The following is a 13,810-nucleotide window of genomic DNA, read 5'->3' as shown; positions in this document are numbered from 1 at the left end:
TTGCCAAGTTTTCAGTTAATTACAACATGTTCAGTTTGATTAGACAGTCACTATAGTCTTCAAAGGTTATAGAAATTAGAAAGTGATTTTCTATTTAAGTAGGGTACTCTAGCAATTACCAGAATTAGTCAGAAAGCTCAGGATTGAGAATATTTGCTTGGAGAAATTCTGTATCTCTAAACATGGTTTTGAAAAACAATTTGTAAGAGATTCAAACACAGAGGTATCTTAAATGGCAGAGACATGAAGACTGGGAAAATTGGAGAACACTCTAACTATGAAGCTTATACATTTGCTATATGAACCTTAGCTGATTATTAGTGAGTACATTACCACTCCTCAGCTTGAACTTGCTTTATTCTATGCATTGTGTTTTCTTGCCAAAGCATCATACAGATATTTGGAATTACATCAGAATCCCAGTTTTACATGACATTTCTTTTTCTCAAATAAGTTGATACTAGTAACATGATTATCTGTTCATTGCTAAAAATGTGTCAAACAAACTATTCTGGTGTAATCAGAAGAATGTAATCAGTAGAAAGATGTAATCAGAAGAAAGGTGGATTTAATGTTTCTGTTATTTTCTTTATAATGCATTTGAAATGAGAACTGCTGAAAGGAAGCAGTGGCATTCATGGAATATTAAATAGATTTTTATGCATAGAGTAGGCATTATTTCTTACACAGGAGATGTGGTAGTGTTTAGTACAGTCTCAGCTTTCAGCTTTTTTAGTGTTTGAATTCAACAGTGATTTTTTATAACTTTGAAAAATTATGATTTTTCAGATGTTTACATATTATAATTAATGCAACAATGAATTAATTTAAACAGCACAAATAAACTACCTGAAGAATGGCTTCCTGCTCAACACTTGCAGTCTCAGGTTCAGTGTGGGTTACATGGAGAGGGGTACTTCAAAGTTCTAAGTAGATTTATAGGCTGAAATGGTAATGGTTATGTAATGACATTAATTAACTGATAGTGAGTAAGAGCTGTTTTTTGTAGAGAAGGTAAACAACTTACAAAATACATTCCTGAAAAATAGATAAAGTTTTGTAGGCTTGTCTTTTTTTATTTTTTTTTTTTTTTATTATTGTTTTTGTTAGGCATGTTATGCTACGTATCATGAAAAAGTCTAATAAAGGGAAAAATTAATCCTAAGGAAGTTTAAAGGAATTCTGTTGGTTTTCTTTCCCCTCCTTTGTAGTACTGTGTATCATATATTACAAAATAATTTAAAAAAATATTTGGGCTTTTTAGTCCTGCATTGGTTTGTTATTAATCATTTGGGGTTTTTTCTACTACTTATTGATACTGAAGGCTGAACAAAATCTGCTAAAGGCTCAAAACTAAGTGGCATCTGTACATGTAAGCTTTTTTCCTAGTACTATGGCAATTATTTAGAGAAAAGACTTTCCAAAGGTAAAGAGAAAAAAACCTCTAAATTATTCCAAACAGTCAGAAATATTCGTATTCTCTCTCTAGCACTGCAAGGATATTAATATCAAGCTTTTGCTTAAGATTTTATTTCATAATGGTACAGCTGGAATGCATCAGAATGCATCGTTGTGCCTGCTGTTTCTAAGACAGGAAATTCAAAAGTCTATTGACCTTATCTGAAAAGGCTAAATTCAGAGAAATAAGCTAAAATGGAAAAATGTCTTAAACATACCTGAAACAATGATCCTGATATCTTAGAAAGATAATAATGTGATTCGGTGGTGGGACTTAGGGGTGGTTCAGACCCACTTGACAGCACTGCAACCACCAATTTCATTGTTCAAGCTGTTCAAAAGAAAATCAGACAACTAAAACAATAAAGGAGGAAGACTGGGGTGCATGTAGCCTTGGTGGACATGGTTGGCCCAGGCCATCTGGTCTCCTGCATAACTGGCTTGCTGGGGCATGTTACAGGGCCCTCCTGTGGCATGTGAACTAAGTGTAGGCTCATGGAGAAATGGCCCTGCTGGGTCCCTGGTGCCCACTGGTATTCCTGGAGCAGCAATCCAGATCATCCACTGCAGAGATGGAGATGGGAGGAGGGAGGCAGAAGTTACCGAAGCAACCCACTTAGTTTTCTCTCACCCACTGGAAATTCGAAGGTAGTAAAATTTCTTTATCATTTGGAAAAAACCTAGTAATTTTATTCCTGTTTTCCCCTCATTCCAGTCACTCCGTAATCCTTTTTCCCAACACAGGTCTGCAGTAATAGCTGTGATGTTGACAGCACTGGGACTAATCTTTCTCAAAGAAACTTGAGAAAATTTATTGCATTTTTAGGAGTTGAGAACCATTTTCTCAAGCTCTGACCTTCCAGTTTTCAGTACCTTAATGGTTATATGACACCTATAACACTTAAATGGTGAACTCAGATTGATGTTTCTAATTGACTTGCAGTGCCTGTGAAGTCAGGTAGCTAGATCTTGTGAAAACATCCTACTTGTGGTACTCATCTGCCTCTATATGCTCCCCTTTTTCCATCCTCATCCATCTGGTCTCCTCTTTCAACTCACAAGAAATGTTGGTATTTATCTGTGATGGTCTGGAGGGGTATATTTGTTTAGTGTATATTTGTCTAATGCTTTGTATGTGGGAACTTTAGCATGTTGAAGAACTGATGTCCTTAGAATAGAATTTATTTTATTTAACTTTAGTTTGCTAATTCATTTAAAATTAGTCCTGTGCTTAACAAAATCTTTCCCTTTGGTGAGCAAGTAAGAGCTCTTACCTGTGGTTTCTTTGGGATAGAAAGATCAGTACACTGCAGTGCACCGTGATGGCAGAAGTGTCTTTGGAGGTTCCAACTGCACTTTATTTGCCTTTGGTTGACATTTTATGGTGAACTGGAGAGAAGCTTCCAAAATAACCCATCTGGAATGAGACTCACCACTCCCTGCTTTTGTCTGAGTGGCCTAAAACACAGGGTTTGGTGTGGGAAGTTTCTGGCCATACAACATCAACAGCCTTTTATCAGAAGGCATCTGCTGCCTTCATAATGAAAACAAATAATTGATGTACAGGAGACAACCTCCTCCTTTTTGATCCAAAATGCAATTACATTGCTCCTTGGGAAACTGTCAGACATGAGTTCTCTTTCATCACATTATATGGCACATGAATGGGAGTCTCAAAGTGGAGAGAAAAAGGAGAGGGGAGTAGGGTGGGACATTTCTTGTGCAGCGTCTGGCTCTTTAGAAAAGGCCAGGGCTTTGAAAAATAGTTGAGTGCTCCGTTGAAATTAATAATTGATTGATTAATCTCTGCTGTAAAATGTAACTTTCTTTTTATCTTGTGCTTTCATCAAAATAAAAGCGGACAATGGAGGAAAAAGAAGATACTACGAAAAGTGCCCAAAGATACCATTTGTGAGGGCTGTGATTAAGGACATTCACGGAAATAACAGTCAGGAACCTTCTGTTCTTGAATCCCCACTGAGAAAAAGATACTATAGAGTCAGTAAAGGTTATTTAATTTGAAACATTCTGGAACTAAAATAAATCACAGTAAATTTCTTCCATGTTAATCATCTTTGGTTTGTTGAGAATTAATAGAACAATAACATAGTCTAAATTTTTTTTGTAGATGAAACTTACTGCAAAAATAGTCAAACCCACTTTATTTTATGAGGAATTTCCATAGCAGAGAAGTTTGGGCTCAAAAATGTATTTTAGTAAACATATAGGTAAGCCTCATATTTGCTTTTTTGCAAGGCAAAAAACATAAATTTATCAAAGTGATTTTACAATATATTAAATGTTTCATAAAATGTAGAAACACTAACTGTACACATTGCAAAAACTATTTCAGCAGACTTAATGCATTCATTTTTGCACAGTAAATCTTACTAGTTTTGTATAAAACTCTGTCATTATTAGAATATTTGTATCAGAGCCATTCAAACAATATATAATAATAATAATAATTTCCCACCAGGAATACTGACGTTTGCACTTGCAATCAGTACATGACCCTCCCAAAGTACTGTTGAAGATGACATATTTTGCTGATTTTCTCTTCTAGCCATCCATGATGATTTTAGTCTTTTTAAGATTGGACTCACAGCCACACCTCATGACAAAGAGAGCAAAGAAACTGATAATACATGAGGATAGGTCCAAGGGGGACATGAAGTTGTGATAAACTCAAAAAATCATGCTTTATGCTACACTTTATCATGGCGTATCTTACTACATTAGTAGAGCAGGGAGGGAAATAGTATGTCTATATGGGACACGTTCCCCTAATAAATGGGAAGTCTACTCTGTCTCTAGGACTTTCATATTAAAGCATGAGGTTAGGATTGCATGAGGTTAGGATTACTAGAGACTATTTGGGAACTCGGGTCCTGGAGATAAAAAAAAAACCCCATAATTTTGTCATTAGCGGACCAGAAAATTATGTGAATTGAACTATTTAAACTAAATTTACCAGAATTTCCTGGAAGGTGTGTAAAGTTACCCTAGTTCTGGTGAATGTAATAGTAAAAAATTTTTCTTGCTGCACATTGGCAGTCAGGATAAGTACTGTGTTTACAGTTCTTTGGAGCACCAATGGTAGAAACAAAATGAACTATGTTACATTGCAACATGGAGAAAAATAATCTGACTAAAGATAAAGCTAAAATTCAGTCTGTGACATATTCCTTTTTGCCAACATACAGCCCAGAAGATCACTTGTTTTTAAAGTCACAGCAATGCTGCCTGGCAGAGAATGGAGTTATTACTTTGATTATGAACTTATATAGTTTTGAAAACTCACTTTAGAGCTCTAACGTTGTATACTGTATGTTTCTTGGGAGTGTCTGTTAATGGAAAATAGTGATAATATAGTCTTTTAAATGGACTATACAGATTGAAATACTAAGAAAAAGGAGATGTAAAGCAATTTGGATTTTAAAAGGATATGTAGATTTTAGCATTATTAAGACTCAAGGGAAACTGCTTAAATACAAAGTGATCTAGTAAAATGGCTTGAAGGACCTTTGTATGACTAAGGAGACTGTATGCTCAATAAAAAATGTCTAATAAAGTAGTGGAACAGAGTTTTAGTTTTACTCTGTGTTAATTTCTTCTGTTATCCACAGAGGCTTAGAATTAACAGGGTGAATTAACAAAAACTAAGGTGAATTAAACATTGATAATATTTGAAGGGAAAAAGAGGAAAAGTATTTCCAAAGTATTCCATCTCATTCAGTTAGCTGACTGTAATTTGTAAAGCAACTAGTGTAACCTAAGTTCTTCTCTGTAAGTAGTAAATAATCTTAGTATTTCTCTTGTTGTATTGGTAACATTTATTTTTTTCAGGACACTAGCTGTTTATTGACATTGGAATAGAATACCAGAGCTGTGACTTAAATGCAAATACTGTTCAAGTTGCTAGCACATGAGCATTTGCCAGTTTTTGAAAAACAAACCAAAAGGCAAATGTCTTTTTAGAAATCATCAGGAGATTTAGTGACACTGAAACTAAGTTCCTAATTGTTACAGAAGGTCTCAATGCACAGTTCCCCATGGAAACAAGGACTGATAGTCTTAACTTTACAAAAAACTGCTTTTTATCAAAGTCTGGGTTTGGTTAGCCCCTCTGAAAGCCAGAACCTTGTGCCAATGTGTATGAGATTACTGTATTTTGGAAAGCAGGGAAAGATCAGCCTACTTTGAGTGTGAGCAGATGATCTCTTCTCCACAGGCCAGTATGTGACAATTCCTTTCAGCTGAGTAAATTGGGTTTTTTAGGCTGCCATGGACACCTGGTACTGACTCTCTTCTTATACAGGTTATACCATACCAGTGATACAGATCTTAGGAAGGGGCAAGTGTTGGCTCGGTGGGCCGTCCTCAGTGTGATATTAAACGTCTGGTTTGTTGGTTTTTAACCTTGACTGAGGTTTGCTGCACACATTCCTGTGGAGAGAATGCACCCAGCATTGGTTGGTTCATTTTAGATATTGGTATTCAGGTAAAAAAGCAAGCTGTGGGAACTTGGGGAAATCTTGTGAGCTGATTTGGGTAATTGAATCATTCATGTTAGTAGTAACTAGGTTTTTACTTGTTACTGCAACTTATCTGAAACACCTAGCAGGCGTTTCATGCCACACAGCAGATAAATGGAGAAAAGTCAAGACTTCTGTGAGTGATGCAAAAATGGGTACACAGGGGACTTGTACTGTCTCATTATTGTGTTGGCTTTCCTGCCTTTGGAGATCTTCCAAGACACTACAGGTGAGATATCTGGGGTCACTTGATATCCAGCAAAACACTTGAATATGTTTTTAAAGCTAGGATGGAATTATTCCTGTGCTTAAACAAGTGATTTACGTGTTAGATGCTTTTCAGGCCACTGGCTTGTGCATGTGTCTCTTTAAAAAAATCCACTGATCTACAGAACCAGTCAATCTGTCTTCATGAATGTTACGTAAATTTATTAAAGCACACCCCAACATGTGCAAGGAACTCAGTCGAGCTTCTTTTACACCTTGAGCTTAACTTTAGTAATTGTCATTTAGATGCAGGGTATTTATGCTGGTCAAGGGGCCCTTCAGGCTAAATGTGGAAAGCTACTTGTTTTATCCTCTTTGTCACCTAGGTAAAAGGTTTGTAACACCTTGTGCATGCTGACAAATTATTAATGTGAATTTGTTAATTTGAAAAGATATTAGAATCACAAGGATAGTGGGGAAAAACAACTTGCACAAATTTATCAGTGTTATATTGCTCTTCTTCAGCAAAATGTCAGCGTTAGTGCTGTGTTTTCAGGTTTGCTTCCATACTTGAGCTCTGGTTTATCTTGGATGTCTGCAAGATTTCACCATTTCCTATTGGACTGTTTAGTTGTAAAAAAAAGGTTAGATTCTTTTGTAATTAAATGATTAGTTGCTAGCTAATTTTTAAAACCATATATTGCAGTGTTTTTCTTAATAAAATTGACTTGTTTTTCAATTTTTTCCATAGTGTTTAGTACAGGCTGCTATCTTACCATGTATGACTGAGTTTTAGGTAGTTAGTAGAGTCAGTTGGTCTTACAGTCCTGTGTTTCATTCTCGGTTGTACCAGAGAGATCTAGACAGATACTGCAACAAATATTCTGCCTGTCATCATTCAAACATGCCTGGTGGAGCTGGCAGATCAACTATTCTCTTACAACTAAAGTTTGTACTTTTTTTTCTTTAGATAATCAGAATTTTGGAGGGCTGAGGAAAGGCCCATTGCTTGTTCTGAATATAAAAGTGGTGAGGTTGCAGGAAAACACCTTTAGAAGGATGCTCTAGACAAAACTTAACACTTAAAATTTGTCACTCAAGATCTGATCTTCCCTGTTTCAGGTTTACTCCTTTCAGTGACTCTGTGGGAGATATTGGCATAGATTCAAAAAAGATAGAATATAAGGAGAAATTATTATAATTTTAGTAATCAGAAGAAAATAGGATTATAGATTTTGTTCTTTGATTGTTACCATGATTTAAATTACACAGTAACTACTATGTATGTAGTATTATTACCACACTGTAATTTTTATGTAATTTCAGACTGTATGAAATTCACAGCAGTTTAATGTTGAATTAATGATCACTTGCAGTTTCAGCCACCTGTTTTCTGAGCTGATGTAAATGAGCTACAACAGGTGTCTGGATTTGAAGGGTCATGAGCATGTGAAAAACGTTTTGAATCTGTTTTCTTTAAGCTGTTAGTAAAGTCCATACTTTCCTTTCAGGTAAATTGGTTTGGTATGTCAAAGACAGAGTGATGGAAAGGTGGACACAGTCAAAATGACAGGAGACTCATAAGGTAGCCTTCATTGAAAGAGAGAAGGAGTAGGATGACAGAAAAGTGACTGTAGGTATAATAAGAACAGAGAAACTGACAAAGAGAAAAATTCTTAGTGGTTTTGAAAGTAAGGAGGACAACAAATTAAAAATATTTCCTTCCAGTTTCCATTCTTTCCCAAAGCCAAAGAAAAAAGGGTAAGAAATGAATCAATAGAGCTAATAAAACTTGATAATTTTTTCCCCAATGAATTGTGAGGTTTTCTTTTTAAACAATTGGAATGAAAAGACAAAATTAACTTTTCAGAAAATCACTCCATAGGAGAATTTGGCAGAAAATAATCACAATGAAATATATCTAAGAATATTAAGATTCACAAGCAAGTTATTGTTGTCCATTCTCCTTTTTCCCTCCAGAAAAGGATTTTGATTTGCTATATAATCCTAGCTGAGGTACAGAAAAAGAACTTGCCCACAGAACTGTACTGCATAAGATTTTAACTTAACTATCCTTAAGTTCTATTAAGATGGGTTCTGTTCTTCATCAGGGTAAAATCATCTTACCTTTCATTGAAAAAACCACCCTTCTAGAGTTCAGTTTATGATAGTTATAATTTATTCTCTTCATAAGATCCATGAGTATTAGTTATGTCATTTTTGTTAAAAAGAAATATTAATGAGTCACTTTGCAAATCAAATTATAAAATTTCAGTGAAAAATGTAACTTTCATTCATAAATAAGCTTTTGAATCTTCTAAGTATATCTACACCTGAATCTCATTTTTGAGACTCCTTTTGTAGGTATTTAAATGTTCTTTTAAAAACGAGCTTGTGATTATCAAACTTTGAGAACAAAGCATTGCGTTCGATGAGAGACTGTGCAAGAGAAAAAGGATTTGTGTCCTTTAATTGTTTTCTGAGGACACACGAGTCTTCTCATGTGCAGATGATGCTTTCTTATCCAATATCAAGTAAGAGAGTAGTTATGATTGTAGTTATGATTTTTATGGGTGAAATTTTTTCATATGTCATGTCTCAGATCATGCAGCACCAGGCACTGAACCTTGGTCTTGTATGTCCAGGGTCCTGCTGGCTCCTGGAACATCACAAAACAGCTACAAGGTACTGTAGGAGATCCTACACAATTCACACCCCCAAGGCTTCACTACTATTATTTAGTAGATAACATTGGATAAACTTATAAATTAAGAAAACTGTAATATTCACAGTAGCAATATCTGTAGATACTCATTAAAAATGGAATTTATTGTTTATTATTTATAAATTTATTATTATTATTCACAGAATTTATTATTATTATTCCCAAAATAATCATACACCATTTTCCTTTTCTTGTAAGTAAATACCAAGCCAAAAATCTTGCAGGGAGGCAGGATCAGAACTAACAAGGTCATTATCAGAGAAAAACTCCATTTTCCTTGCTGGTTTTGTGCCCATATTTGACTTCTAATACATTATATTTACCTTCAGTGAGTTTCATCTGTTCATTTCAAATTCTCATTTTTATGTGTTAAGAACATGATGAATTCTGTTCTCCACATAGTCTGACATGTCTCCCATGCTGGGGTGATTTGCAAGCTTTTCATTACTGAATCGATGAAATTATGAACAAGTAGAACTTTGTGCAAGACAAATCCCTGGGGCTCTCACTTGAAATGTTCTCACTGTCTCTCATTGAACTAACATCTGCTTTTTGTCTATATTTAAGCTGTGCAGTTCCATTTAGATCACTGTTTCATGTGTAAACTTCTAGTACATAAGCACTGTACTGCACATGGCCTGGGACAGGAGCTTTCTCTTTCTTTGGGGGAGAGCAGTGGGCAGTGTAATAGCATAACAGAGCACTGAACCAAACCAAGGAATCGATTAACTCTGCAGTAACTAATACTCACTGACTGAGCTTTATGTCCTCTGGTACACAAATTCCACATTGAATTTGATCCAATTACATTACTGCTCAGGCCAGTGCGCCTGAAATCCAGGCCTCAAGTTGAGGGGTAATCGTCCATGCAATGAGAATAATGGCTTTGTAGTTGTGCCCTATGCAACCATCCCCACTAATGAAGTGAGGCTCCTCCCCAGACTGGCTGTGTCTGGCTCTGTGACACATTTGACTGGCACTGTGACGGTGGGAGAATGATTACAATTCCTGCCTGTTTGTATGTGGCCCTGTATAATTCATCTGTTTTCTTGCACAGACCTCCTCCAAGCTGGAGCTAGCTTTTCTCTTCTCTTTTCAATGGTCAGGTGGCCACTGAACCTTTTTGGATCCTGCCCTCCCCTTGTCAGTCTTAACAAAGGCATCGTATTGCCATTCACTGCTGAGCTGCTGTTCCTTCTGCAGGGAGGTTTGTTAGCTTTCATTAGTACAGATTAAGATCTGTATTGTCTCCTCTCCTCCTGGTACCAGCTCATTGTTTGCTGACTGTGAGGTCGATAAAATTCTGTTTTCTGTCAAACAGCAGCTGGTTTTCTTATGAGAGTTGTAGCAATCTCCGGTTCCCCAGCCCGTTGTGTGGATACAGCTGCAGGGAGCACTCATTTGACATACTGAAAGGTGCAGGAGGATTTTTTTAGCCATACTGGTTTATTCCTGCAGCCACAGCTGCTTTTGCATTTTTTCTTATCTGGACACTTGTCTAAGTGAGATTAGGGGGGGGCTAGAGGTCAGATTTACTGAGGGAAGGAAGGGAAGGGTCTGAAAAGCAGTTGTCTAGCCATCAAATTATTTTTTTTTCCTAACCCAGTTCCAAGAGATGCTTTAGCTCCTTTATTTTACAATATTATCAGCTTGATCATAGTTTAGTTGCTAACTAACGATTAGCTCCTTCAAGTAATGAATCATTCAAAAGCAAGAATCTGACCTGTCAGTATGGAAAAGAAATCACTTATCTGCAGTATCCTTGTGTCTGTTCATAAGAAGAAAAAAAGAAAAACAAATTTTCCAAATGCATTTCAGACTTTTCAGGAAATATTTAAAAGGTGTGACACTCCTGTGACCCTTTCTCACAGTTCTTCATACCTTTAACTTCTTAGACACACTCTGTCCTTCTGTCATCTCCCCTCCTTTCTCCCCTTTCTTAATTCCAAATGCCAGCTGAACATTTATGCCCTTGAAGTCATAAAAGTTGTAATAATTCTTGTTACCAGAATGGCAGAATAGATCAGCACACCAGGTCCTAAATATCAGAAAGATGGAGAAGAAAGCCTTTAGAGCCAGTCCTGTGAACTGTACTTTTGGGAGAGATCTCACAGGCAATAATTTGGCCATGGACACAGGGAAGTGCCAGCTCCTTTGAGGGGATGTCAAGAAAGCAGAAATGAGATGATCTGTCAGACCTGACAGTGATACACTTTGTACATTTCTAACCTTGAAAAAGTTTTATTTTGTTCTTGGCTTGCCTCCATTTCTATTGATATGCAACATGGACCCACTTTTTTTTGTCAAGAGCAGCCATGAAGCAGGCAGGACAAGTTTGTTCTACGCCTAATAATTCCAACATTTTCTTTAGAATAATGGGGTTTTAGTGGTTTCTTCATTATTCTGTAAACCTCATAGGGTGAGGCCTTTTATTTTTGCATGTTTACCAAGAACCTCATTCTTGGTAAAATTCAGTCACCAGTAAATCGAACCAAATGCTGTTTAGGTGAAAGCACCTCTGTTTGGCTGGTCATGTGTATATCTCCCTCAATCAGCTTTCCAACAAAACATATATGAGGATCACAGAGTCTGAAGTAATGTTGCAGCTGCAGGTAGAAAGAACAACTCAATTTTTTAATTTTCATTTTATGGAGGTGGTTTCATACCCTGAGGAAGGTGGGACAGGTGGGACCAGGCTAAATACCCCAACAGATCCCCTCTAGCTGTGGCTTCCTAAAGAAAGGAGCTATTCATTTATCCAAGATCAGTCCTCCTGTCACCTACGAAATGTCCATCTCTACATCAGTGGCCTGCACTGATCCCCTCTGTAATGGCAGAGGGGAACAAACTTGAGTATCCATCCTGTGGGCTCCTAACAAGTGAGTTTCAGAAAATTCCTTTCTTTTCACACATATGGAAGACCTACAAATCTAGATGAGTAGGACTTTGCCAACTCTGCCCATCTCTGCTTCCCATGTTTGTCAGTCTAAAGAAAGCTATAAATCTGGGTGTAGTCTGAAAATCTTAGTCCGTGGTAAAAATAAAATAGCTGTTTTGGTACAACAGCTAAGTTTTAGCACCTTTATAGCTTCCTGGGATTTACTTTCAACATTTCATTCAAGTCTATTAAATCTGGTGAGAGGTACAGTAGAGGAGTACTATCTGTATGTAACAACAGGGATATAATTTAATGAGCTTCATCCAGAGATCGATTTGTGAAGTGTGATACTACCGTTGCACAACTAATCTGAAATTTTACACATTGAATAATCTATTCTAATGCTGCATAATTTGTAAGGATTGCTGTTTTACTTGTGTGATGGCATATTGTCTGGGGAATAAAAACAAATAAATGAAATGATAAGTCATGCCATATTCTGAGACAGAGTAAAGTGGAAAAGATGCCCTGAAACCAGTGAAATTACACTGATTTTGACCACCTGTCTCTTAAATAGGCCAGAAACAGAACTGTGAACTTGAATATTAGACTTCTAGATGTTGTCATGCTTGCAAAACGCCCATCTTTTTTGGGATGGCTATAAGCATATTCAAGGCTTGGAATGTGTATGATAGCTATAATTTTCTTTTCATAAACGGTTCAGAGAACAAACTATTGTATCTTTACTGATCTCTCCTTTTTTATTGTTGTTTCAGGTTAGGTTTCCCCATGATGACTGTGTCCTGTATCATCGGGATGTGCTATCTTCTTGTTGCTCATGTTGTACTAGGTTGGAACACATAGTAATTCATACTTTCAAGACTCAAGCTTTCTGTTTCATTTAGTTTATATATTAGAACACTATGAACATATAAATACAAAAAGATATGTAAAGCACCAACAGGTGATATCAAAATGATTGTCAGCATCAGCATCTGATTTGGTCATTCTTATCCTTCTGGTTTGTGAACAATTACAGAACTAAGCAATCAAAATTAAAATAATTCTTACGTTTAGTTAGGAATGCAATTACTGTGCAATTGAAAAGGCACCATCACAAGGGAATATGTTGTGCCTGAAAGTTTGTGTTGACAAAATCTGACTGTAGTCGAAGATAAAAAACTTGTTCACAATAGCAGATGTTCAGTAATTTCTTTTTAGGGCTTCATTTGTCTTTGCCAATGTATTTAGCTATTTGTATTAAAGTAACTATTATTCAAGTTGTAACAATAGACAGTTAAGCAGAAAGTCTGTACACTATGAAGGATGTATCACTATCTGCATTCAAAAATAAACACATCTCCTGAAAATGTGTTGTGGATGAAGTCACTGTTTTGGAACTGGGACTGCATTCTCTGGTGGTTCAGGTTTTAATTTTAAAGGTATTAATCAGTCCGAAGTTGCTTGCATTTTTTTTTTCTTAAAATAAACTAATGTCTATCTTCTTACCAAAGTAGAAGCATAAAATGTGATAAAGCACTGGATATCTTCCATTTAATTATTAATTTGCTTCTGTGATGGAGTACTCTAAATCTTCTAAGAGGCTAATACACTATATGGAAGAATGAGATCATACTTTGGCTTTCATTCCCTTCTCTGATAATAATGTGTTAAACCACACATATGGTTTTGCATAATTGGCTGCCAGAAGAGGTCAAACTTTCATTATGATTAAGTCCTGTGAGGCATTCAAGGTCTCAGTCCCCATCTTCCAAAACCTTTGTGGGATCTCTCTGAATTTCTGGCCTGTCTGTTCTATTTTGAGCCAGACAAATTAGCAGCCAGGTCAGTGCAACCCAAGTGACCAAGGCTGAACTACAGGGAGGTGGCAGAGCTGACCAAAAGTGACTCTTACCTGTGCTTAGTCCTTGAGATAACCTGGTACGTGAGAGAGAAGCAGTATCTCTCCCACAGAGGGTGTGAAGTTAATCGTACATTCCATTT

At 36.5% G+C, this 13,810-nt stretch overlaps 1 protein-coding gene across 1 annotated transcript in view; it reads left to right on the top strand.

The window, feature by feature from the left end:
- The window catches only part of OCA2 (OCA2 melanosomal transmembrane protein), a 190,400-nt gene extending 177,224 nt beyond the window's left edge, over nt 1-13,176 (top strand). Inside the window, exon 25 of the mRNA XM_071746616.1 lies at nt 12,583-13,176. Coding sequence (XP_071602717.1) covers nt 12,583-12,670 — 88 coding nt within the window. The 3' untranslated portion in view covers nt 12,671-13,176. The remainder of the gene's footprint in view (nt 1-12,582) is intronic.
- The last annotated feature ends 634 nt before the right edge of the window (nt 13,177-13,810 follow it).

Source organism: Heliangelus exortis, chromosome 1 (genome assembly GCF_036169615.1).
Source record: "Heliangelus exortis chromosome 1, bHelExo1.hap1, whole genome shotgun sequence".
Classification (NCBI taxonomy): domain Eukaryota; kingdom Metazoa; phylum Chordata; class Aves; order Apodiformes; family Trochilidae; genus Heliangelus; species Heliangelus exortis.
Note: the sequence above shows the minus strand (reverse complement) of the source record. Positions and strands in the feature narration are given on the sequence as shown.